Consider the following 25,647-nt stretch of genomic DNA (forward strand, 5'->3'; position numbering starts at 1 on the left):
TTACCAGAAGACTCAGTGTGGAGATTTACTGAAAAACTCATGACTTTATTCAGATTAAGGTCCTCTACAAAAAGTAGGGTTCTGTCACCCGTGTCTGTGATACATTTACAAAATATCTTTGCTTTTTAAAATTTTGGTCAAATTAAGAATGGTTGATTAAAAACTTTTCCAGTAAGACGAAAAACATGGAGTAGTAATTTAAAGAACTCAATAAAAACTTCTATTTTTAGTTGTTAAATAATATGCAAAAAGTGTTATTCTTTTCAAGACTATCCTATCCTGTGTGGGGTACGACATCCATCTTCACGTCGTGTCTGCACATCACTCCGGTGGACCAGCTGTTAGGCTGCCTTTGGGATATTTATTGCACATCAGGTTTTGTGTAGAAGGTTCTTGAGAGTCACTGTACAGTGCATCTCTGTTCAGTAGTTTCAGGGCACTTCTCACACATTTTCTGTTCCTTTTTCATTGTTGAAATGGGTGATAGGTGATCCATCACTTGCTGTAGAATATCCTTACTTTCACTAGGAGGCAGATTACTGAAATAATATTGTGGTGCCAATTGCATAAATCTGTTTAAAAAAAAAAATTATTATTTTTGGTGAGAGGTACCAAACACGAGTGGACACTTCCCAGGCCTGGAGAATCTGCTTGTAGAATTTTGATTAGTTTGAACTTCTCAGTGGCTTGGTCTGTCTTTGTAGAATGAATACTTTCTGTGGTTTACATAGAAACAATCCAATTGCATTTCTAGGATAAGTTGGGTCCTCTAGGGTCATTCCACACAGCGGAAGTGACACCCCCACTCTCACCACCGGTGGGAACGGGTACTTCCCCCAAGGCCCATCACAGTTTTGCGACAGATCAGATCAGATGCTTGGGAGAACTCTGGGTGCATAAGAGGGAGTATCTTTGCATCTCTTACTAATACCATACCATTTGCTGAAGCTGGACACACCTGTAGTTACTCCTGGTTCCTGCCTAGAACATCACACTGCCCAAGTGGTAGTGGTACCTTCACAGTGGGTCCGGCATCTGCAGCAGCCTCTGAGGCTAGTCTCCATTCTCACTGCTGTCCCTATAGCTCATTCACTTAGCAGCCAGAGGGATCTTTAAAATATATGGCGAAGAGGTTACCCTTGCTTAAAACGGAGTCTCCAATTGCTTTGCACTGCACTTAGGGTCAACTCCAAACTCTACGCGGCCTGTGCCCTACACCTCTGCTACCTGCCTGTCTTCAACCTCGCCTCCACTCCTCTTCCTAGCTTGCTCCAGTCTGAGCGGCCTGTTTTGAGAGGTTGCTACGCTCAAGGTCTGCACCTGCTCGCCCTGTTCCTCTTAAGGTGCATCGTGCTTTGCTGTACATTTCTATACTGTGTTCTCTCTTTATGCTGTAATCTCAGAGGCGTGAATACTTCTTAGTCATCTACAGAGACCTTCCTTTAGTAGGTACTCTCAACATAATTTAGATTGGTAGCGGTATAAACTTACATTGAAAATGTAAGAAAAACCAAAGTTGTCATTCGCTCTTCATGGATGAATTCAAAGAAACCCCCTTTTTCTCCGTTAAACTTACAGTTCAGGAGAGATTTCTGAGGCGATCCTGATGTAGTTGTTGTCAGATATGCTGAATTTATGGAAGAGAACCCACTCTGGCATCTTCTTGGCGACAGAGTAACAAGAAAGGGGATGCAGCTGTGCAACTTGCTTGTGCGTCAGCATTAAGTAATTACCTGACCCATCAACATCCCGAGCAATCTAAAAGGCAGCGTTTTACAGAAAAAAGGATTTTGTGTTAATATGGAGATCGATACACAAAAATATTTTGTTTTAAAAATTCCAAAATACTTCATACAGAATAGTTAAAACTACAGATTTGCTGCCCATGTTTTCTAGTTTCAGATATAGAAAATAAGACATAAACATGTTTTGCTCAAAACCTGGAGCCAGTGATGATGATAAAGATGTTAGCTAATTTTATCCGTTTCAGGGCAGCCAAAATAGCGCAGCTACAAAGGTGAATGTTTTGGTCAAGAAATAAAGCTAGCACGTTCCCTGTCACATTATGGACCACGCTTGCAAGTGTCCAGTGCTTTACGCTTGACGTTTCAGCTCATTTAGTCCTCATGATGACCCTGTGATGCAGGTAACCTTACTTCTTCCATACAGATGAGGAAATCCATGATAAAATGTCCTTTTTCTCCATTAAGAGTGCTTTCGAGTTTAGGTGGTGCATACTTATTCTGTAACGTGCTTTAGTTGAAAGGCGCTACGTTAGTCAACCTCCACGCTGGGAAAGAAACAAATGGGCCGTTGCCTTTACTTCTTGGTGGGCATTACATCACCAGGTACATGGGAGCAAACAGGTGAGATGAGGGACTATAACTGTTCAGCCAAAGAGTGCTGTAACAATTCCTCGTGATGGAAAAGGTCTTCCTGACAGAACATTCTAGCTTAGTCCTCCGATCCCCTGAGGGGAAGTATGTTTAAATACTAAATCTTTAATAACATATAAGGGTTTTTAGTTTTAAAGTTAACATCAGTACAATAATCATCCTAAGCGGGAGGTTTCTGACAGGATGTCCTGAATGTGTGAAATTTTGTAAAGGGCACACTACAGGTGGCCTTGTCCATTCTTACCTGCATAAAATAACCAGACAGAAGAGCTTTCCGTATGTTCAGGGTGTTTTCCTTTGAGCCAAAAGCAGGTTCTGTGTAAGGAAGCTCGATTCGCTTGATGATTTCTAAGAGTTCGGCTCGGATAACATCTGCCATCCTGAGTGCAGAGCAGTTGAGGAAGTAATCGTGACACCACTTTTCAACACAGTCTAGGAAGGAACAAACAGAAAGCTATTTAGAAATGACCTGTCATGACCGAGCGAGCCCAGGCGGGAAGGCGCTCTGCCTCTGCGTCCCTGCGCCCTCTCCTAACAAGGCTGTCATGTGAGTGAGCGCGAGGGAGGCAGCAAGGACGGGGACCTCCGGTGGCCTGAGTGACTGTCCCTGGGGAGCGGCTGTCCCTGGGGAGCGGCTGTCCCTGGCACCGCTGGGAAGGGAGAGGGTGCCGGCTGGCAGGACCTGCAGTGGCTGCAGGGGACTCCACGAGCCCACCAACTGTAAAGTGAAGGTCCCTAGCGCTGACCAATACTGTATCACCCTCATCTGGCTCGTAAGGGGCAGAAGAGACCGTCTCAAGGTCACCATTTCGTCCAGTGTGCGTACGGCGAGGATGTATGTGCCCACGACATTCCAACAAACTAGGAGGGAAAAGGCTTACAGTACAGATACCTCTGATCCATGAAAATATCTCACATACTTGACCTAATTATAAGAAAAGGATTACTACCAGGCTGAGTTGGGAATTAATGAGGTCACAGTTAAGCTCGCCTACCCTCGCTGCAAATTTTGTATCGAAATTCAGTCCCCTGGATCAGTGTGAAGTTATTCTTTCTTGCCGTCTGCATTAGCTGGACCCAGAGTTTTGCCTTGGCCTGGGAGCGCACGTGGCCTCGGCACAGCGGGCTGCAGACCTCCGTGGGTCCTTCCCGTCCACTCACTCAGGCCCGTCTGGAGCCACAGGACTGCGTGCACTTGGTCCAACGACGACCGCCACCGGCTTGCCCTCCAAAGATGCCCAGGCCCTCACGTGCTTTCTGGCTCCACTGACAACGTCCTCTGCTCAGCTTTGAAACACTAACTCCCTGATCTGCCACTCTGACTGCTGTCATACTTTTCACTTTAAACATTTTTCACACCATCTGCTGGAGCAAAGGAGGTAAAAGCAGCATCGTGGAGAACAAAGGTGAGAATAACCCTCCTGGTGGGAAGGGAGCTCCGCTCTGGCTGTGTCCGCCGCACTGCTTTGCCCCGTCTGCCCCTGGAGACCCCCTTCCTGTCTTTAAGGCCCAGCACAGGAGCTTCACGTGGAGGAGTTTTCCGTTCCCTCACCACTGGGAACGGGAACGTACCCACCGTGGTTTAGACGTACCCAGGACTTCTGCCGCAGCTTTGCACCAGCCATTCGACTCCCCTGGACGCCCTCCCCGCCCCACTCCGCTCCTCGGCCAGGGTCCAGCCTCCCTCAGCTCATCAGCCTATTTATTCATTACTATCACCTGGAGCTGGGGGTTGTTTTGTTTTGAAAGCTCCATGTTCTCTCTCCATCCAGTACTGAGCATGCCGTGTTATGAAAGGCACAAAGCACAGCTCTGGCCGGTGGGCACCTAGAGATGGCAGTTCCTTTCCTTCCGCCCTGGACCCGAGAGGACAGGAGCCGTGCTGTGCAAGTCTGTGTCCCCCGTCCCTGCGTCCCCAGCGAGCTTGCTCTGAAGGCTGCCGGGCTGGGTGCCGGTCCGTGGATGCAGGCCCGCCCTCTGTGGGCGCAGGAGGCGTGTCTCTACTGCTCACCTGCGGGTGCCTGAGGGCCTCAAGCGCCCTCCCACTCAAATGACCAAGGGGGCTGGAGAGAAAGGGTGTTGGACGGATAACAACCCCGCTTTGTCTGGGGAAGGAAAGGTGGAATTCGGAGGTAATTTCTGAGAAGGCCAAGCGTTCACTTACGTTCGCTGGTGGAATTCAGAGCCATGTCCTGGTAGGCCCTGTAAACGTTGATGAGGGTGAAGTGATCTCCTTCAGGATGTAAGAACGTCTTCCAACAAGACGAGGCGGCCTCCTCCGCTCCCCGGGGCAGATGCGAAAAGCAATGAGGAGCTTTAAGATGCAAAGGGGCAGAAGGTCAGCAATAGTGAGATGTGCCCTTTAGCCCTTTAGCACGACAGGCTGCGGGGGGCGGGGGAACGGGTGGGGGCTCACTGCTGTTTGTAGTCCTGCTCCTGTCTTACTCTGTGAATAACATGCTATCCTGGTTACATAGAAATCAGAGAACTGTAGGGTGAGCTGTCATCTTGTGCTTCTCCTTACTCCTGTGTGTTAGCTTTTCTCAGGTCTGCTCAGCACAGCGGACACCCTGCTTGTAAATATGACAGCCCCCGGTCCAGGGACAGGATTAGAACTCAAGCCCAAATGCAGCATAGCCTTTGGTTTGTCCTGCCAGTAAAAGAATCAATTAAAACCTATAAACCAAGATGAATGAGGTGGTAGGAAATAAAAAACATGCACACGTGACACCTTTTTCTTGATCTGTACCAATTACTTCAGCAAAAGTGAACTTGGTATGCTTTCACCTGTCTGCTTTAAGAAATTCACTGGGTTTTTATTTAGATTTTTTCATATTAAGGCAATTCTTATAATTTTCTACATTTTTAAACTACTAAAATGTTTCATTATCATTTCAAATGGATCTCATTTAAATCTATACCTGCTGCAGATACACAGTACAAAAGAGCCGTGGAAGGAATACCTGTTACCATGGCAGCGATTGTTAGCATTTCATCTACACAGTCAAATTCACAGGATGCTAAGATAGACTTGGAGAGTTGTGGATCAAGAGGAAATTCTGACATGATGATTCCAAATTCAGAAAGATTTCCATCATTGTCCAGTGCTGCCAGATAATCTAAGTCTTCCAAAGCCTGCATCAAACTTTCTGGTGCTAGGGAAGACAAAATTAATAATTAGAACGTCTCATACAACCAAGATGGAGTCACAGGTACTGGATTTTCCCTCCCACACAGAACCACCCAACAATGAACAAAATATATGAAACAAGAGTTCGCAAGACAGAGAACATCAGGCAACGAAGGACAGTGATTCCTGAGAGGGGGACACCTCAAGAGGTAAGCCTGAGGACTGCCCAGCTTACTGCCTTGAGAGAGTTTCCAGGCTGTGGTGCTGGGAGGGGACCCAAGGGGAGCTGCCAGACTCCCCGAATTATGGAGAGGGTGCTGAGGGTCCAGGGAGACTAAGGTGGCCAGAGCCTGCCGGTCAGACATCCTGAGAGGCGAGAGCTCTAGAGCGAGGACTCAGAGGATGTACGAGAGCCCCTCAGTCAGCCAGCGGGGCCCATTCACTCCACTGCAGGCCAGAGAAGGAACCATCCAGAGGAGCAGAGGGTGAGTGCCTGGTGCTCACACGGGATCTAGATATGCCCGTTCCCACCAGCCAGGCTGCAGAGCCTCATGGTTCATGGGACTCTGGGGGGGGGTGGACACAGAATAACTACACCCCACATGTACACTGTTCCAGTGCCACCTAACTAATCCTAAAGTCAAGACCTGAAAGGATCACTCTGCATCCCAGGACAAAGCTCAGGAATATTTACAGGAATACAAAATAGCCAGTATCCAACCCAGGAAAATGTACAACGTCTAGCATCCAACAAATATTATGAGGCATGAAAAGCAGGAAAATATAATCCCATAATGAAGAGAAAAACGAATCAATTGAAACTGGCCCAGATGACAGAAATGGTAGACAAGGATGTTGAAAGCTATTTGCCAGTACAAGTAAGGACCAAAGCCTAATTTTCTCCATCCCTTTATTTCCCTTATAAGTTTATATGACATCAATAATGGTGTAGTTTTACTATATATGCTTAATATCCACCTACAAAGATAAATCCATTTATTCAAAGTGAGGTATTCTCCTTGTCCTTGCAAAATAAAGTCACATTAAAATGAATACATGTGTTTTTCACCAGGCCTCACAAAGAAGCAAGTCACATAGCATGAAGCTGCTGGATTGTTCTACCCCAGAAACGGAAGGATTTATGAGCTACTCAACGGCTTTCACTTGTCTCACTTCCAACATGTTCCTGGCAGGCGGGAGACAGAGCCTGTGGGGACCTGAGAAGCAGTTTAACCTCCTTGTAGCTGGGAGTTCAAGGTAATGAACAGTACAAATTTACTTATTTGCTGCCCAAACGTTGACCACTAAGCTATTTGTCACAATTTCAAGCAAACTGTGTAACTCAAAAGCCAGTCCCAAATTCAGATTTGATAAAGTCCCCCCATTCCCATCAAGAGACCTGGGAACACTGGGAGAGACCCCCCTGCGGGCTGGGGAAGGAACCCCGGTGCTGCACACAGCTCCTCGCATCCCCAGGCCTCTTGCTGGAGGAGAGAGCATGGAACGGGCCTGGCCTCCACCTCTGACACGTGATTTGCCGGTGAAAGATCAGTTACTGTGAAAGCAAGTTAAGTGTTGGGCTGAGGGGGGCTGTGAGCAAGCCTGCAGAGAACCCAGGCATCTGCTAGAGGACTCGGGCGTGGCTTTCACCCCACCATGGAGGAAAGAAGCTGAACATCTCTGTTTTTGGTTTCTTTCATCAAGATTTAAAACTGAGAAGAGCACGGCCTCAGGGGATTCCGTTCTTGGATTGTGACCCCTTGGCCTCTCCAGGGCACTAGCCAGGAGCACTGGTGGACTCCTTGTTCATTTGGAGACCCTGGGGCAAGGATGAGACCTTGAGAAATCACAGTCCCAGGAAGTAAACAGATGGGCTATTTAGAAAAAGAGTCCGAGCCATCAGTGAGCCATGAAATCAAAAGTAACAGAGATGGCCTCATCCACCAGAGGGCAGACAGCAGAAGCAAGAACTACAATCCTGCAGCCTGTGAAACAAAAACCACATTCACAGAAAGATAGACAAGATGAAAAGGCAGAGGGCTATGTACCAGATGAAGGAACAAGATAAAAACCCAGAAAAACAACTAAATGAAGTGGAGATAGGCAACCTTCCAGAAAAAGAATTCAGAATAATGATAGTGAAGATGATCTAGGACCTCGGAAAAAGAATGGAGGCGAAGATTGAGAAGATGCAAGAAATGTTTAACAAAGACCTAGAAGAATTAAAGAACAAACAGAGATGAACACTACAATAACTGAGATGAAAACTACATTAGAAGGAAGCAATAGCAGAATAACTGAGGCAGAAGAACAGATAAGTGATCTGGAAGACAGAATGGTGGAATTCACTGCTGCAGAACAGAATAAAGAAAAAAGAATGAAAAGAAATGAAATCACATTTGTGAATTGTGAAATCACAATCAATGTGATACACCATATTAACAAATTGAAGAATAAAAACCATATGATCATCTCAAGAGATGCAGAAAAAGCTTTTGACAAAATTCAACACCCATTTATGATAAAAACTCTCCAGAGAGTGGGCATAGAGGGAACCTACCTCAACATAATAAAGGCTATATACGACAAACCCACAGCAAACATCATTCTCAATGGTGAAAAACTGAAAGCATTCCCTCTAAGATCAGGAACAAGACAAGGATGTCCACTCTCACCACTATTATTCAACATAGTTTTCGAAGTTCTAGCCACGGCAATCAGAGAAGAAAAATAACAGGAATACAAATTGGAAAAGAAGAAGTAAAACTGTCCCTGTTTTCAGATGACATGATACTACACATAGAGAATCCTAAAAATGCCACCAGAAAACTACTAGAGCTAATCAATGAATTGGGTAAAGTTGCAGGATACAAAATTAATGCACAGAAATCTCTTGCATTCCTATACACTAATGATGAAAAGTCTGAAAGAGAAATTAAGGAAACACTCCCATTTACCATTGCAACAAAAAGAATAAAATACCTAGGAATAAATCTACCTAGGGAGACAAAAGACCTGTATGCAGAAAACTATAAGACACTGATGAAAGAAATTAAAGATGATACCAACAGAAGGAGAGATATACCATGTTCTTGGATTGGAAGAATCAATATTGTGAAAATGACTCTACTACCCAAAGCAATCTACAGATGCAATGCAATCCCTATCAAATTACCAATGGCATTTTTTACAGAACTAGAACAAAAAAATCTTAAAATTTGTATGGGGACACAGGAGACCCTGAATAGCCAAAGCAGTCTTGAGGGAAAAAAACGGCACGGGAGGAATCAGACTCCCTGACTTCAGACTATACTACAAAGCTACAGTAATCAAGAAATATGGTTCTGGCACAAAAACAGAAACATAGATCAATGGACCAAGATAGAAAGCCCAGAGGTAAACCCACACACTTATGGTCAACTAATCTATGACAAAGGAGGCAAGGATATACAATGGAGAAAAGACAGCCTCTTCAATAAGTGGTGCTGGGAAAACTGGACAGCTACATGTAAAAGAATGAAATTAGAACACTCCCTAACACCATACACAAAAATAAACTCAAAATGGATTCGAGACCTAAATGTAAGACCAGACACTATAAAACTCTTAGAGGGAAACATAGGAAGAACACTCTTTGACATAAATCACAGCAAGATCTTTTTTGATCCACCTCCTAGAGTAATGGAAATAAAAACAAAAATAAACAAATGGGACCTAATGAAACTTCAAAGCTTTTGCACAGCAAAGGAAACCATAAACAAGATGAAAAGACAACCCTCAGAATGGGAGAAAATATTTGCAAACAAATCAACGGACACAGGATTAATCTCCAAAATATATAAACAGCTCATGCAGCTCAATATTAAAGAAACAAACAACCCAATCCAAAAATGGGCAGAAGACCTAAATAGACATTTCTCCACAGAAGACATACAGATGGCCAAGAGGCACATGAAAAGCTGCTCAACATCACTAATTATTAGAGAAATGCAAATCAAAACTACAGTGAGGTATCATCTCACACCAGTTAGAATGGGCATCATCAGAAAATCTACAAACAACAAATGCTGGAGAGGGTGTGGAGAAAAGGAAATCCTCTTCCACTCTTGGTGGGAATGTAAACTGATACAGCCACTATGGAGAACAGTAGGGAGGTTCCTTAAAAAATGAAAAATAGAATTACCATACGATCCAGCAATCCCACTACTGGGTATATACCCAGAGAAAACCATAATTCAAAAAGACACATGCACCTCGATGTTCACTGCAGCGCTCTTTACAATAGCCAGGTCATGGAAGCAACCTAAATGCCCATCGACAGACGAATGGATAAAGAAGATGTGGTACATATATACAATGGAATATTACTCAGCCATAAGAAGGAACGAAATTGGGTCGTTTGTTGAGACGTGGATGGACCTAGAGACTGTCACACAGAGTGAAGTAAGTCAGAAAGAGAAAAATAAATATCGTATATTAATGCATGTATGTGGAACCTAGAAAAATGGTACAGATAAACCAGTTTGCAGGGCAGAAGTTGAGACACAGATGTAAAGAACAAACGTATGGACACCAAGGGGGGAAAGCTGTGGGGTGGTGGTGGTGGTGGGCTGAACTGGGCGATTGGGATTGACATGTATACACTGATGTGTATAAAATTGATGACTAATAAGAACCTGCAGTATAAAAAAATAAAATTAAAGAATTTTTTAAAAAATTAAGGATTTCTGTTCAACAAACAGCCCAATAGAAAAACTTAACTGAGCATAAGATTGGGGGGGAAAAAAAAAGTAACAGCTGACATGCCAGAGAAGGTGCAAGAAGCAGCAGCAGAAATAAGCATCTCAGATTAAACAGAGCAGGAGGGCACTAGGAACACAAAGTTAATTCCTGAAAGTTGTGTAGAAACCAACTTCCATAAATCAGCAAAGCTGCTGCATTGTAAGTTACAGGATCTCTGGCAACTGTCCCTGTAAGTGCATCTGGCTTAACAGCCAGCCTCTGTCCCCAGAGGGGCACCTACTTCTCATTTTTATGTCCTGGAGTTGAGTTGGCTGCACACAGTTACTAACAGACATAACTTCATGATTCAGCTCTCGGTCCGAACACCAGATAATGAGGAAGTTCTTGGGGTTTTATTATATTAGAAAGAACAAGTTAATGAATGCAGATTATACAGGTGAAGGAATAATAATAAATAACTGAATAGGATTTGCTAATATTACATTCTACATTTTAAGACATCTCCCCAGTATGGCCCATAAAATTGTCTTAGATAAAAGCAGAAGGGTTTAGATGAGGGTTCTTTATGGCAGTGCTATTTAAGTGTAATCCACGGTAAATAATGCTAACAAATGGAATATAAATGTTTTAGTGTGAGGCCTCTTGTTTACAGCAGTGCAAAATCACACTGCTTTATTCCAAAGGCAATTTCAATATGAACAAATCATCATTTTTATTAAGTTCTATTGCCAATGGCAGCCGTACTCCCTGTAGGGTAGCTCACTACAAGGTCACACATCTCTCCCCCAGGGCCATCACTCAAAGTAACTTGCAGGGCTATTATCACACTATTTCGTTATGGTGCCCTTTTTCCATGGAACCCCAAATGCCAGGCTCCAATACTGAATCTGCGTTTTCCTGCCACAGTATCTGCAGAAAGGCTGCTCACAAACAAAGAGGCCATTAATCTGGAACAAGGGTTAAGTCCACCAGCCAGAGGGAGGGACTGACCCAGTGCTCATTCTAAGCAAGAGTGCAGGTCAGATGAGGAATCCAAGGCTCTGCTGTGTCATTTCCAGAATCAACGGCCTCACGTGGTATCTTTCCTACGGCCTTGAAAAGTCTGCCAAAATTTTAGAGGTCACATAGCAGGAATCACAGGTTGTTCCCCTCCCCGTCACGGGGACATTTACTCAGGCACTCAGCAGGAGAGAGAAGAACCCAGAGACAGAGATGAGGAGCTGAGTACCCGTGCTGTTCAAGCCTCTGTCCTTAGGTGTCCCTGAGGCACTGCCACATTCTCGTCCTGGATTTCATAAGACACCCCAAGTTCCTTATCACAACGCACTTTGGGCTTATGCCAGTTTGAGTGGCGTTACTGGCACTGGCACGCAGAAGAATTCTATACATCAGAAATTCTGTCACAAAGGAAAAGTGTATCCAAGTGCCACAGGGACTTAGAAAAGGCAGGAACGAAGTTGGCCTGGGGAAGGAGGATAGCTGTGCTCACACGAGGCTTGCCGTGTGCCTCGTACACACGTGAATTACACAGATGTACACATATGCAGATGGACATGGAGAAAGAGAGTGACAGCTGGACAGGCTGGAAGCAGAAGATGAAGTTTCTGGCGTGGTGGGTTTTAGGACTGGAGCCTGGGCACTGTGTGCACTGAAGTGAAGAGCCCACGGAGGGGAGAAATGGAAGAATCGAGATGGTGCTGGCTGGACGGTGTAGATCCTCAGTAGTCTTGGGACTTTTAGGGAATAGGATTAAGAGTTTGGCTCTGAAGAGGAGAGAAAGGCAAGGCCTCTGTTCCACTTAATTTCACAAGGACCTGCTCACAAAAGCTGGCACGTGCCCACCTCCTACCCTACACGGTACACAGAGCACTTCTGCATAAATAATCTCACTTGAACCTTTTAATAACCCCCTTGATACAGGAGGGCAGACCCTCTACCCTTATGTTACGCGAGTCCTGAGACGGGCGGCAGGTCTGCTGCATCTGCGTATTTCATTTACAAGAGGAGTTACATGCAGCAGCTGCAAGCATCATCTTTTTTTTTTTCTTTCAAAACGATGAGTCAGAGTTAATCCACAGTTACATTTCCCCAAGCACAGCAGAAAATAGTTATGTGCATACTGTCAGGGGACAAAAATAAATGGTCACCCTCACCCTTTTGTCCCCCGTTACCAGCTCTAAGCCCTGGGGAGTGAGCAGCAGAGGGTGACCACTGAGAGACACGGGAACTCTGCCTGGCTGTGGTCTGCCGTTTGCTTTTGAAAATCTTCGAGGTTACAAGGCCTGCTCTTCTCTCTCTTCACGCTAGTCCACCAAACAGCGGCCATCATGACAAGAAGGTGCCCAGGCAATCAACACGTGGTGATTCTTGGGCTTAAGAGACGAGCAGTTTTCAAAACTGAAAACTGTTTCTTCAGGGGGTGGCCTCCAGTGGCGACTGGCCGGCCGACGACAGAAGCCCCGGGGTCAGCGGTGAAAGACGGGAGAAATGGATGCAAGTGATACACCCTCACCTTCTAGACTCCTTTTTTCTCAGGGACCAGAGTGAAAGCCAGGAGCACAGTGGCTTCACTACTTGAGAGTTAAGGGATCACAGCTAAAGGAATCCTGCAGCCCGTGCTTCCCAGCCTTTCCAGGCGGCATCACACACACCCTGGCCCCCTGCCCCGGGGCCCCAGCCCTCCCCGCCCTCTCTGCCGCCCCCACCCCCCGGGCCCCGCCCACACCCTTTCTAACTTGCCACAGTCCTGTCACTCTGGCCATTGCTATCAAAGAAAAATGCACTCAGCCTGAGTTTGCTACAGATACTTTACCACCTTACATCACATCCTATGACTGTTTCTTTCCTCCAAGCTACTCCCTCAAGGTATATTTATCACTAGCATATTCATCCTTGCAGCTAGTTAGGAAGGGGCCGGGCCTCTTCTGGACCTTCTCTCGGGTGGGGAAGCTCTACAGAAGCCAAGCTGGCTAGCATCCTCAGGGGCGGGCGTCCGGCTGGGACTACTTGGCGGTTCTCCAGGCGATGTCCTAATCTTCCCAGGAACCTCAATGCCAAGGCCTTCTTGACATGCATTCGATTTAGGCCTCTCTTTCCCGCGTGCCTCTGAGCTTCTGCTGGAGAACAGCAACCCTTTTCCTGCAAGAACAGACAGCTCCAAGGGCGGAGGTGGCTCCACAGGAAGGAGATCAATCTTAGACGAGACAGGAGCTCACCTGGACCCTTTCCTCCTAGAGATTCCACTGCTCCTTCAGGGAAGAGTCTGTTGAAAACGTTAGATTCCAAAGAGTTTCCCTAAGTAAGTGATTTTCTAAAGTGTTTACTGGGAGAGTTTCAATATGAAACTCCCTGCGGTTCTAGGGAAGGACTGGGCGCTGCTGAAGAGCAGGAGCCCCCGTCGTGACCTCTAGGTGAGGTCCTGACCCCGCTCCTCACGACCATCCAGGCTTGGAGTCCTGGACCGTCCACTTGGCTGCTCTTCTTGTAATGAGAACCTGTGTCCACACTCTATTTTCTCTTCTACCTTTTCATGTCAAAGGTTAGCTTTCTTAGGGGACCCTCCTCTTACTTCACCTACTCCAAGGTCTATGCGCTATTTTAAGAAATATTTGAGAAAGAGTAACTCTAATATAACCTATATTTCTCAAGTGCTTGTAATCCTAATGGCACCACTGGACAAAATGACTGAAAAACATAGGAACTGAGACAAAGCACGGCAAAACAGTAGAAATTCTAGTTTCCATTTTAAGTACACTCTGCTTACAAGGCCTTTTGGCTGGCTGCACTCTCGTGCAAATTTGATAAATGCCATGAATATCGTAACACTAACATTACTACATTGCCAATCACCCCCTTTGATAAACAGTGAAAATTTTAACCATGGGCCTAACGTGTGGAAAAAATTAAGGATGTTCTCTTTTATTAATGCACGACTGAAAACTAAACATCAACTGAAGGGCAATCAGTACTTAAACCAGAAACCTTTCTACAGGGACTCGAATACCCACTCAGTTGCAGTGAAGCTAAGCTGCGGGTCGGGAACGAAGCAGCAGTTCCAGAGTAAACAGGGCTGGGACTGGGCGGCAGGGAGTGGGCTACGGCTCTGGGAGCCTCGTCACACGGTAGGAGCGCCTGCCCTTGAGCTTAGCCTTCTGGTCAGCATCCCGATGGTCTCCGTGGGAGCAGCCCAGGTCCCGGCCAGGTCTGATACCAGCGGGGAGGAAGGCAGCACCCCTCCCGTGGTAGAGGGCCCTCCTCAGTGAACTTGAGGGCACGGGGGAGCTCCCCAGGAGACAGACGCTCAGACTGTAATTCTAAGGCCTCCGTCTTATGCTTAACAACCGTACCCCCTTCATATCTCCATTTACCCTTAATTACAAAGGCGTGAACTTCAAGTGGCTTTTCCCCAGGTGACGGTGTGGTCCATGAGGAAGGGCCATTTGCCTACAAGTTTTCCCACCAAGAAACACGAACGCTGCCAAGAATGCTCCACTGTTCAGTTCAGCCTTACACCCCTGTACTCCACTATCCCCCGCACCCCCGGGTTTCTACTGGCCTGGCCCCATCTCCCTATGTTAAAGTGGCCAAGGGCAGACGCTTTTCCAATGTCAGAACAGATATTTCCTAGAGGGTAGCTTTTTCTTTTTTTTAATTTTTAAAATTACTTTAGAGAATGTTTACCTCTAGGGAAAATGCTTCAGGACAAACCAAAGCCCCGGGCTTGCTTGCACCACCAAGGGCCACTGCTCTTAGGACTGGGGACAGGCAAGAGGTATGAGGGTAAAGCTCAGCCAGGCGCCTGCTGACCCGCGGGCACACGGCTACCTGGTCTATTCATGAAGTCACAGTGGCCTAAGCCCGCGATGTCGATTCTCTTCATAAAAAGCACCATGCTGGTTAGGTTGGCTTCCTGCATTTCCGCTGGCTTAAGTGGCCTCATGTCTTCGGAGGCGAATTCTTCAGAGTACAGACAGAAAAGTTTTCCTAGAAGAAACCAAGGAAAATGGTTTTAATGTTTCTGTGTTGCCTCCGGACAGGAACTTACGTGAGTTGGTTTTGGGGCCCGCAGTGCTACCTGAAGAAGATGAACCGAGAATCTGCTTGCGTATCTCTGCTTGGCTCTGGCTGATGGGCTGCATGACGAGTGAGTTTGCTCTTATTCTAGGGTTATACACCTTTAAACGAAAGACAGCATCTTTAGCATCAGCTCACTCAAGATTTAGCAGGCTCGCTGGCCCTGAAATGACGGCTGTTTGCACACTTTACTTCACGAAATGCTCTGCTACTGACTCATTTCTTTTGTACAATAGTTATTATTGTTTCACTTGCCTTGAGATGGAAGCTACAAGAGCTCTGATAAGTGGATTTAAGGGTTGTCTGCTTTCACTGTAGCTTAAATAAATATGGGAGCTCTGTATCATCTGCTGAAATACAAACGCCACTTCTCAAAGCGCTATGCTGCTGACTCGTGCGCCACGTGGAGAAAAGGACGACCCTCTGACAGTGCTGCATTTCCTCAGGGTTCTATTCAAATTGACTGTGATCCCATCTTTGTTACATATGCTGGGTTCTTCCAGTCCTATCAGCTAACACAAAAACTGCAGATGGAACTAACAGTGATTTTTCTTAGGCGTAGTTTAAAGGTAAGTAATAACCCTGGGTTCTCTGAATGGTGGACTAATGCAATAAGATCAATCCAAACTGGTTCCAAGGGAACCTTCCTAATGGCTGGAATTGCTCTGTCACAGTAAACAAGGATATTTAAGAGACTCATAGTTTCCTGGAGGGGTAAAAGCTACATAACATCTAATAATGGTAAATGGATCAATACCTGGGTAGATTCTTTTCAGTTTAAATGCTATGATTTCTGAAGTCCCACTGTCTTTGAGAGTTTGAGATATCCTATTTCCATTTTTCCTAATTTTTAATTTAAGGATAGTGATTAAAAATATACAGACTTTTAAAAAAATTTAGGATGGAATTTTATCATGTCAACTATAAACCCAAAATTTGCGAAAATTAAACTCAGTGTACTGGAAACTAATTTCTAGTAAATTACCTGGGGGGAGATGCTAATTACTTTGATAAAGGGGCTACCAAAAATACCCAAGGGATGTATAGAAGAAAAGATCCGTTTAGGAGTCAAGTAATTTGCTTCAGTAGTTGTCTTTCCTTAAAACTTTTTCCTCTGGCCCCTCAACCAATTTAATTTGTTTCCAGACTATCAACCTGCTAATGACAGCCAGTTACATGTGCTCAAGACTTTTGTTACTGGATGCCATAGTTCTTCTTTGCACACATGGCCAAATACAGAGAAATCCCCAGATCATATAGTTCATCCTCACTTTCTGGTCAGTAAAATGGTAGGAGCCCAAGACAATTAGCAGCAGTCTATTTAACCACCTCAACAATAGTTACCTTTCTTCTCTCCACCCCGACATCAATAACAAATTTGACTGTGTTGCTCCAGATCAAAGATTCTCCAGAGCTAGCCGTTAACACCACGCGTCTCTGATAAACTTGGCATCTTTTCTCTGTTTCATCATTTGGCTTGAACAATGCACATTTCTCTTTTGGATACAAAGGAACAACTACGAGCTCTCCAAGATCTGGGTTTAAGTTAGATCCTTCTTGACAGATAATTTCATAGGCTTTTTCAATATCCTAAAGTAAGAGAATAACATCATCCATGAGAATAAAGTACATGACAAACAACTTTCTCCGAATTATATAAAACTATAGGCAAAAGCTGCATAATGTATACAGGGAAATACTTGTGTCGTTTTCTACAGGTATCGTTAAATATGAAAAGGAGATATAACTGCGTAAGAATATGTCTTTGGGGAAGTTAAATATAATTTATAAATAATTTCAGTGCTTTTAGTCCAAAATGGCTTTCCTCTTGTGAAATGTACTGTCTTTGCCTTTATGCATTCATCCTGCTATTTTTCTAGCTTGGTGCAATTTCTCATATCCATTAACAATGACAGGTGAATAAAAGTTACTCTCACATCAGTGATGATGCATCACTGTGCTTTAATAGTGGCAGAACTAAGAATTGAAAACGATCTCTAGATTTCCAATAAAAGCATATATACATACACATTCCACAGTCAGGGTCTCTAATCTGGGTCATCTTGAAAACTATTATTACCCATTAGCACTTTAAAAAAAGCAGAAATGCAATGAAATAGGCAGGAAATATTCACTGCTATTTATATATTTGTAAGATTCAGGAATTTAGAAATACTCTTTAAAAATGCTTCATTGTCAAATATACTGAATAAAAGAGTAAATTATGTGCCCTAAAACCACAAACAAGTAAGTATATTGGTGTAAAATGCTCAAAAAGCAAGACATTTTACACAGTACTTTTAATTAATTAATTAATTAACTAATGGTTGCATTGGGTCTCCGTTGCTGCGCGCAGGCTTTCTCTAGTTGCGGTGAGCAGGGGTTACTCTTCATTGCGGTGCGCGGGCTTCTCATTGTGGTGCCCTCTCTTGTTGTAGAACACGGGCTCTAGGCACGTGGGCTTTAGTAGTTGTGGCACGTGGGCTCAGCAGTTGTGGTGCACGGGCTTAGTTGATCCACGGCATGTGGGATCTTCCCGGGCCAGGGCTCGAACCTGCGTCCCTTGCATTGGCAGGCGGATTCTTAACCACTGCGCCACCAGGGAAGCCCCACAGTACTTTTCTATTTCTCAAATCACAACCAGATTTTTAGGACCTCATATAAAAAAGATGTCACTTAATGTAATTCTTACTCCTTTTAAATTTGTTTCCAAAATTTCTTTTTTTTTTCTTTTTTTTGCGGTACGCGGGCCTCTCACTGTGTGGCCTCTCCCGTTGCGGAGCACAGGCTCCAGACGTGCAGGCTCAGCGGCCATGGCTCACGGGCCCTGCCGCTCCACGGCATGTGGGATCTTCCCAGACTGGGGCACGAACCTGTGTCCCCTGCATCGGCAGGCGGACTCTCAACCACTACGCCACCAGGGAAGCCCCAAAATTTCTATTTTTTTAAGGGCCTAACTAACTACCAGATGGAAGAAGCCCCATTTCATTTCATTACATACATTAGATTTCACTAAAAATCTGAGTAAAAAAGATGCCTTCCCATGACTGTTAAGTCTGAGTCCACTGTCCAGCGCTCCAGCTCACCTCTCCTTCCTTCCCCGCCACCTGTATAGCGGGATTGAACTCACTCAAGGGCTTTGTAGGTGGACAGATCTGCCTAGAAAAATAGTGAGACCTCGGGTGAGCTATTTGAAGGTTATTCCTGAGCTGCTGAGAGGCCCCCAGGAAGCAGGGCAGAGGCTGCCCCCGGGGGCCCACACAGCAGTTATCCCGGTACCTTGTCCTGTTCACACTTCCCTTTTCTGCAGGGTTGGTTTACTTGGGGCAGATTTGTTTTTAACCAAGAGAAGAGCAGGATTATTGACCGTAATGAATGAAAAATTGCCAGCTGGAATAATCAGAACAAAGCTATTTCTTCCAATTTTTATAATTCTAATCATGTCATCATTTTAAGTGAGGAAAGCTTAGAAGTTTCTACGGAGGAGAACAAGTCCTCGAGCCGCATCTCCCCGCACAGGACATTCACACATTCCTCCTGGGCGGCAGGTGGTAACCTCCCCACGTGGTACTTCACCCTCCACAGCTACCCTGGAGCTGAAAGAGGAGATTCGATTCTAGCAACCCACTCACAAATTTCCAATCAAAATAACCTTCAAACTGCACTGAAATATTGTACCTAGTTTAGATTCCTCAAGCTGACAGAAAACTTTGAGGCCATAATCTTCAGAATTTAAAAAAAGTACTTAAGATATTCATTCAGTGCTTCAAACTGTTTACTCATTTCCTTCCTATTCAATGTGTCCGGAGCATTTACGTATGTGGGGCTTTCCTACAATACCTGCAAAACTCAGGAAAACACAGCAACCTGCACCGAAGGAAGATATCTGCCCCCGAATGAAAGGCCCACAACTAGATGGAACATTTCACAGGAAAACCTTCAACCTAAGAGCATCTCCCTTGTGACAGCTTCAAGCTGCTCGATAATCTGGCTAGACAGTGTCATTAACCTTCATTTGTTTTCTTTCTTATTTTTGCAGTACGCAGGCCTCTCACTGCTGTGGCCTCTCCCGTTGCGGAGCACAGGCTCCGGACGCGCAGGCTCTCAGCGGCCATGGCTCACGGGCCCAGCCGCTCCGCGGCATGTGGGATCTTCCCGGACCGGGGCACGAACCCGTGTCCCCTGCATCGGCAGGCGGACTCTCAACCACCGCGCCACCAGGGAAGCCCTTAATTTGTTTTCTATCTAATCTATTTCACTTTTTTTTCAGGTTACAAGATGGTGAAGTGTTAAGGAACAACACGCTGTAAACATGCAGGGCTCCAAGTCTCAATTAAGCGCAAGAGCCAGGGGAGCATGCAGTTGTGGTTATTAATTCACAGCAGGTGAGGGGCTAAGTGAGCAGTGCGAGAACATGTGAGGCACCTAATGTTCACCAAGCCAAACGTGGGAGTATTTCTGCAACTTTAAATGGATTACCTAAGAGGAAAAGCGACAGTTAGTGCACGTCTGTTAGACTGCTTAGGTTTGTTTTCCTATGACATTCAGTTGCTATGGCAGATTTTAAAGTTTTATATAGAAATCAAGAAAGCTTCCAACGGCATGGGGAAAAATGATCAACAGCTGTTAACATGGATTTCAGAGCAAGACAAAACTTTCCAGAAGACAAATTCCAAGACCATAGGCAAGTGTTAATCCTGACATAAGTAGTAAGAAAGAAAAAAGTCCATCAGCATACTGAACTATGTTCCGCTTTTTAGGTGGTAGATGGGGAAAAGAAACCCAGATAACACCTGTGGAATTTGGGGCTGAACTGTGAGGAAAAACACTGGTTCCCAGAGAAGGTATGCTCCAGCCCGCAGAACTGCTGCCCCACCCGCTGGGCAGCCTGCTGGGAGCCTCTGGACAAGGAGGACCACCCCCCCAGAGATTCCAGTGCTGGACCCGGGCCACATCAGCAGCCCCTGCCAAAATGATGAATCCTCATTCTCAGAGGCTCAGAATTGCAAAATCCGCCCAGAGCTTTCACTACACTATCACGTTCACGACTTTCAGGACTGATGCTTTCTCAATAGGAAATGTCTTTCTGGTCTGACTTCAAGGAAGATTATATAATTTTCTAAGCCCTGTGGATTTTATAGTTTCTACCACTATCCTAGGTAAGAATGCATCTTCTAAAGTCTGACAATCCAGAAGTCACTATGCCATTAATTATAGCTTATATGAAACTTGTAAGAATCAAATACTTTAAGAATCAAATATTACCCCCAATTCTGTTATGAGCTTTATTTTTCAAAAATCAATTTTGGAACTTTTGGTTACTCTGACTAAAGATGACTACTCATCCTATCAGTCTTAATTATACTGTCCCCCACCCGATCCACCCCGAAATGTATGCCTTCTTTTCACCTGGCAATTCTAACTTTCAAATGTTTCAGACTTCTAATTCTGCCGTTCCTCCCTTCCTTAGGCTTCAGCCAGTTATACTTAGAAGCTCTAATTGTTTTCATAAATCCTTCTTCTGTCTCTTAATCATTTTGTTACCTCCCTCAGGACTTTACTGAGTATCTTGAATCATGCAGGATTAGGGAATGATCATAGAATAAATCACTGTAATCAGTATAAGATTTACTATTCAAGAAACTGTGTATAATCTACACAGGAAAAATTGAAAATATGCTGTAGTTATCCTATATTTGAGATTCTAAATTACTTTCTTTATGGAAACAGATAAAATCTAAGTTGTGAGAAAACTGTCTAAAGTTCCCCAAACTAAAGGACCAGTCATCCGTTATGCTTTGACTATAAAGCAGAATAAATACTCCTGAAGGTACTTGTGAAGGCGGTTGAATACTTAAGACAAGGCTCTAGTAGAGAGCTGAGGTACTTGTCTTTGTTCAGCTGGTGGCTCAGCCAATATCATACAGTTTCCTTTTGGTTTCTGTTTAATCACTGGAATTACTACATATCTGGGTCATGGTCTAAAAGCCAGTGCTTTTTTTACTCTCTGAGTGAGATGATGGGTAGGGGGAAAAGGCCAGGAAATCAGTCTCTAAGAAGAAAGGTCTAACTCTTGAGATTCTGGAGGCTTTTAGATTTGGCCCACAGAGCAGTGGAGAGAGAAGCAGGGTCACAGTAACTGCATTAAAAAAAAATTGTAACCCCAAACGACACCTTGACTCTATAAAAGTAAAAAGAGACGCTCAGCTGTACATTTCCCATTGTTCTTTTGAAAGACATTGTCAGATATCGAAGTGAACATTTTTCTCATTCATCTTTTTAAGAAAAGTGTAGGGAGATAGCCTTCTGACTGTGCTATAAATTATATTTTCCTGCCTAACACTCCACTGACTGCTGTAGGAACATTGTGGGTACTTTTTTGTTCCCTGACTCTATGCCGAGGACTTAGCTTATGTCCCGCATCTCCAGCACATGCGCCTGCCATGAGGGAGGTGGCCGTGAGTGTGAGATGAGTGTGTCTTCTCTACTGAGACAGTTCACAGCAAGCCTTTGGGGCAGCCCAGGATCTCGGCTGATCCCATGGAAGGAGGTCAGCTCTGGAGATCACCCCCAGAAATTCCTCAGAGTCCCCACCTCCCCACCCCCATTCTGCGTTTCAGAACAGCTCCTGGGTTGGTTGGTTGGTTGGTTGGTTGGTTGGTTGTTTATGTATGTATGCATGTATGTATTTATGCTGTGGCTTGTGGGATGTCAGTTCCCCAACCAGGGATCGAACGCATGCCCCCTGCTGTGGAAGCACAGAGCCCTTACCACTGGAACTCCAGGGAAGTCCCCAGTTCCTGCTTTTAGAAGCACTTCCTTGTTTGCCTTTCAGCATAGGTTTTATTTACTCTATATCAAGGATTCTTCTAAAGTATGAAAAAAGAGGTGTGATGGAACCAAATAGCAGTTCCATCAGTTAATTAGTAAACTGAAACATGTACGTTAGTTATTAAAAGCTTCCCAACAAGGTTAAAAGGTTCCCAGTAAGTAAACTTATTACTCTCTTAGGTTAGAATGAATAGTACTTACTTACTTGTTCACAGGCCAGAAAGACTACAATGTCACCCTTCTCACCGGAGTGGTGAATTTCAAAGATAAGGCGTAAAATAGACTCAAAAGACTCCTTCTGAGCCCCACTAAGGTACACAACCTCCACTGGGTGCTTATTTTTCACTTCTATGAGAGGCACGTTTCCATAATAAGAACTGAGTTTGCTGATCAGGTGAGGTGAGGAGTTAATTATGAGCTTCAGTTCCGGTCTTGCCAGTAAAACATCTTTAAGAAGTCCAAGTAACACATCAGTTGCAATGCTTCTTTCATGAATATCATCTAAGATGATGACCCCATAGCTACCCAGAAAAGGACTGGACATCATTTCTCTCTGTAACATATCATCAGTACAATACCTACAAAGAAGAAACATGAAAGTTAGAATACTCATGAAGAAAATCATATTAAAAAACTCCTAACATAAACAACAAAAATGCCTTTCCTATATCCTTTTGTCTAAATCAGGAGTTTAAATCTTTATCGGGGCCCAAGATTTCTTCAAGTTGATAAAATCCACAGGCCTTCAAAATAGAAAAATACACATGAACAAATTTTAAGCACAGTTTCCCTGTGTTCACAGACCCTCTGAAGACCATCCCTGATCCCTAGGTTCCAGACCTCTGCCTTACATGTTCATCACAGATATTAACAAGAGCTACATTTAACATTTGCCCTGAGCTTTTTTAAGAAAAGTAATTCAGCAAAATACCCTTGTCCGGTAAGAGTTCCCCCTGTTCCATCAATGTTAGAATTTTGAGTCAGAGCACACACTTCAAGGGAAGGATACACAGAAGACTGTCCTCTCTCAGGCTCACGGCCCAGTGAGTCCACGAGTAGGACTCTGTCAGTGGCACATTGTGGGAGATGATGTCACCAAGGTGTTAGCATCAACGAGTTGGAAATGTCCAAATAATAACCACACGAAAGCATCTAAAAAGTAACCACCTATTTGAGGGCAGCGTTCCTGGAGGAGGAACGGGTCATTAGTGATTTTCATGGATTTCCAGTAGTTCTTGGGGTGTATTTAAAAATAATAGTAAAAATAAATACCTATTAGTCATCCAGCACCATACAAACATCACCTTTCTGACACTATTTACATATCTGCCTATATTATTCCTTGAGGAAACCAATTTCATAAGTTTTCTACCCATTTAAGGTATTTATTTTATGTGTCCCTGTCTATGGCAGGTCTGAAACTGCTATTCTTAGAAAGGCCTGCTTGCAAGGTTGGCCCTTGGCTGGCATTTGGGAACTTAGATTTGGGAGGGTTCTCACCATTCCCAGAACTGATGCTTACTGTTTGTAATATGGCCTAACCTGCTTTCCTTCTGGGAGTATGGAACTTTAGAATACAGTAGGAGGCAGAGGGTGCCTATGTGACCAGCCCCCAGTAAATACCTGGGCACAGTCTCTAATGAGTTTCCTTAAACTCATTGCTACAACTCACGGTTGGAGGAACTAAGCAGAGTCCACTGGGAGGTGCTCTTGGAAGCCTGTGCCTGGTTTCCTCTGGACTTCACGCCTTGCATCATTTCCCTTTGCTGACTTTGCTTTGTATCCTTTCACTTCAGTCAATCTGAGCTGTGGATTAACTATATACTGAATCCTACGAGTCTTCCTAGCAAATCATCAAACCTAGGGGTGGTCTTGGAGACTCTGAAACGGTCCTCAATTAACCCTTTTCAAGGAAGAAAGAAAAAGGAGAAAACATTTATAAGTTCCTAGTGTGTGCCAGGCATTGTGCTGACAGAATAGTTCTCGTTTAACCTTTAGAATAAATCTTCAAGGTAGACATGACTATCCCATGATTTATAAATGAGGAAACAGGTCCAGAAAGGTTAAGTACCCTGCATAAAGTCATAAAGCCAGGGAGAGAGTCAAGATTTAAGCCTGAATGTCTATTACATCTCATGCCACTGTCAAATTATAAAGACAGGTCCCTTGGCTGCCATGGAGTGGGAACAAAGCCCATGTTCTCCCTCTCTGCACCTTGACGAGATCAGAACATTTGCTCTCTGCTTACTCGTACACTTGTTCTCATTCTGTGTCTGTCTTACCAAAAGAGCAATGATAAGTTGCTGATTAGTCCTTTTCTCAAACTTAAGAAAGAAAATGTATTGAATACAATATTATACTTTGTGCAAGATGCAAACCAACAGAGATGCATCCAAAATCTAGGTTTCAGGTCATCTTCTGCTGAGGGTAATTAGTATGATACAATAAGTACTATTGACTCTTGTCTGAAAACAAGTTGTTTTAATCTATGCTACTTCCTTAATGTTATTCCCTTCTGAGCAAAACTCATCTAAGCACTTACCTGATAGGAAGAAATGCTTCCTCTCTGCCAGGCAGAGGAGGTGTGTGTGTTATGTAAATACATCCAGGCTTAATTAAAAAGGGAGAAGATGTGACTCACCTAAAACTCTACGAGACTCAGCAAGCTAGACCTGGCCTTCCAAATGATTATATAAAACTAAGGGAATACTAAGGATCCACCCTAAAACTTACCATAAAAATCTCCAGTTTTCTACATAAGACAGAGATCTATTTCTTACCTTTATATTAATAAGATCATGTGTACAGTGCTTAAGACAATACTGTTCCTGATAACTATGTAAAAAGATGGATACATTTTGGAAATGTAATTTCTTTTTTAAATGTCTTTTTATTTATTTATTTTTGGCTGCGTTGGGTCTTTGTTGCTGCATGCGGGCTTTCTCTAGTTGTGGCGAGCGGGGGCTACTCTTCACTGCGGTGCGCGGACTTCTCATTGTGGTGGGCTCTCGTGTTATGGAGCACGGGCTCTAGGGCGCGCGGGCTTCAGTAGTTGTGGCACGCAGGCTTCAGTAGTTGTGGCGCATGGGCTCAGTAGTTGTGGCTCGTAGGCTCTAGAGCGCGGGCTCAGTAGTTGAAGTGCACGGGCTTAGTTGCTCCGCAGCATGTGGGATCCTCCCAGACCAGGGCTCGAACCCATGTCCACTGCATTGGCAGGCAGATTCCTAACCACTGCGCCACCAGGGAAGTCCCTGGAAATGTAATTTATATTCTAAATTCTTAAGACTGAAATTTTGAAAGCTAAGAATATAGGAAAGTTTTATTAATATTTTCTGAAATTATGTGTTGAATTTGACCTTAAAAATTTGAGTAATTTCTAAAAAATTCTGTGTAGGGTCCATATTTGAAATGTATGTCACTTCCACAAGATATTGTGATATCTAGTTCAGAAAGACTATTTTGGGTATATAATAT

The 25,647-nt window shown here is 44.3% G+C and overlaps 1 protein-coding gene across 2 annotated transcripts in view; it reads right to left on the bottom strand.

Annotated features, from left to right (window-relative positions):
• Positions 1-20: 20 nt before the first annotated feature.
• DHX32 (DEAH-box helicase 32 (putative)) overlaps positions 21-25,647 on the bottom strand; it is a gene marked incomplete at its 5' end in the record, with an annotated part of 38,079 nt that continues 12,452 nt past the window's right edge. For both annotated transcript variants that reach the window (XM_079699601.1, XM_079699600.1), the window contains 9 exons: positions 21-572; positions 1,577-1,758; positions 2,641-2,828; positions 4,561-4,710; positions 5,360-5,551; positions 15,094-15,252; positions 15,344-15,443; positions 16,687-16,932; positions 22,379-22,751. In XM_079699601.1, coding sequence (XP_079555727.1) covers positions 401-572; positions 1,577-1,758; positions 2,641-2,828; positions 4,561-4,710; positions 5,360-5,551; positions 15,094-15,252; positions 15,344-15,443; positions 16,687-16,932; positions 22,379-22,751 — 1,762 coding nt within the window. In that variant the 3' untranslated portion in view covers positions 21-400. The remainder of the gene's footprint in view (positions 573-1,576; positions 1,759-2,640; positions 2,829-4,560; positions 4,711-5,359; positions 5,552-15,093; positions 15,253-15,343; positions 15,444-16,686; positions 16,933-22,378; positions 22,752-25,647) is intronic.

Source organism: Hyperoodon ampullatus (genome assembly GCF_949752795.1).
Source record: "Hyperoodon ampullatus genome assembly, chromosome: 1".
Lineage (NCBI taxonomy): Eukaryota > Metazoa > Chordata > Mammalia > Artiodactyla > Ziphiidae > Hyperoodon > Hyperoodon ampullatus.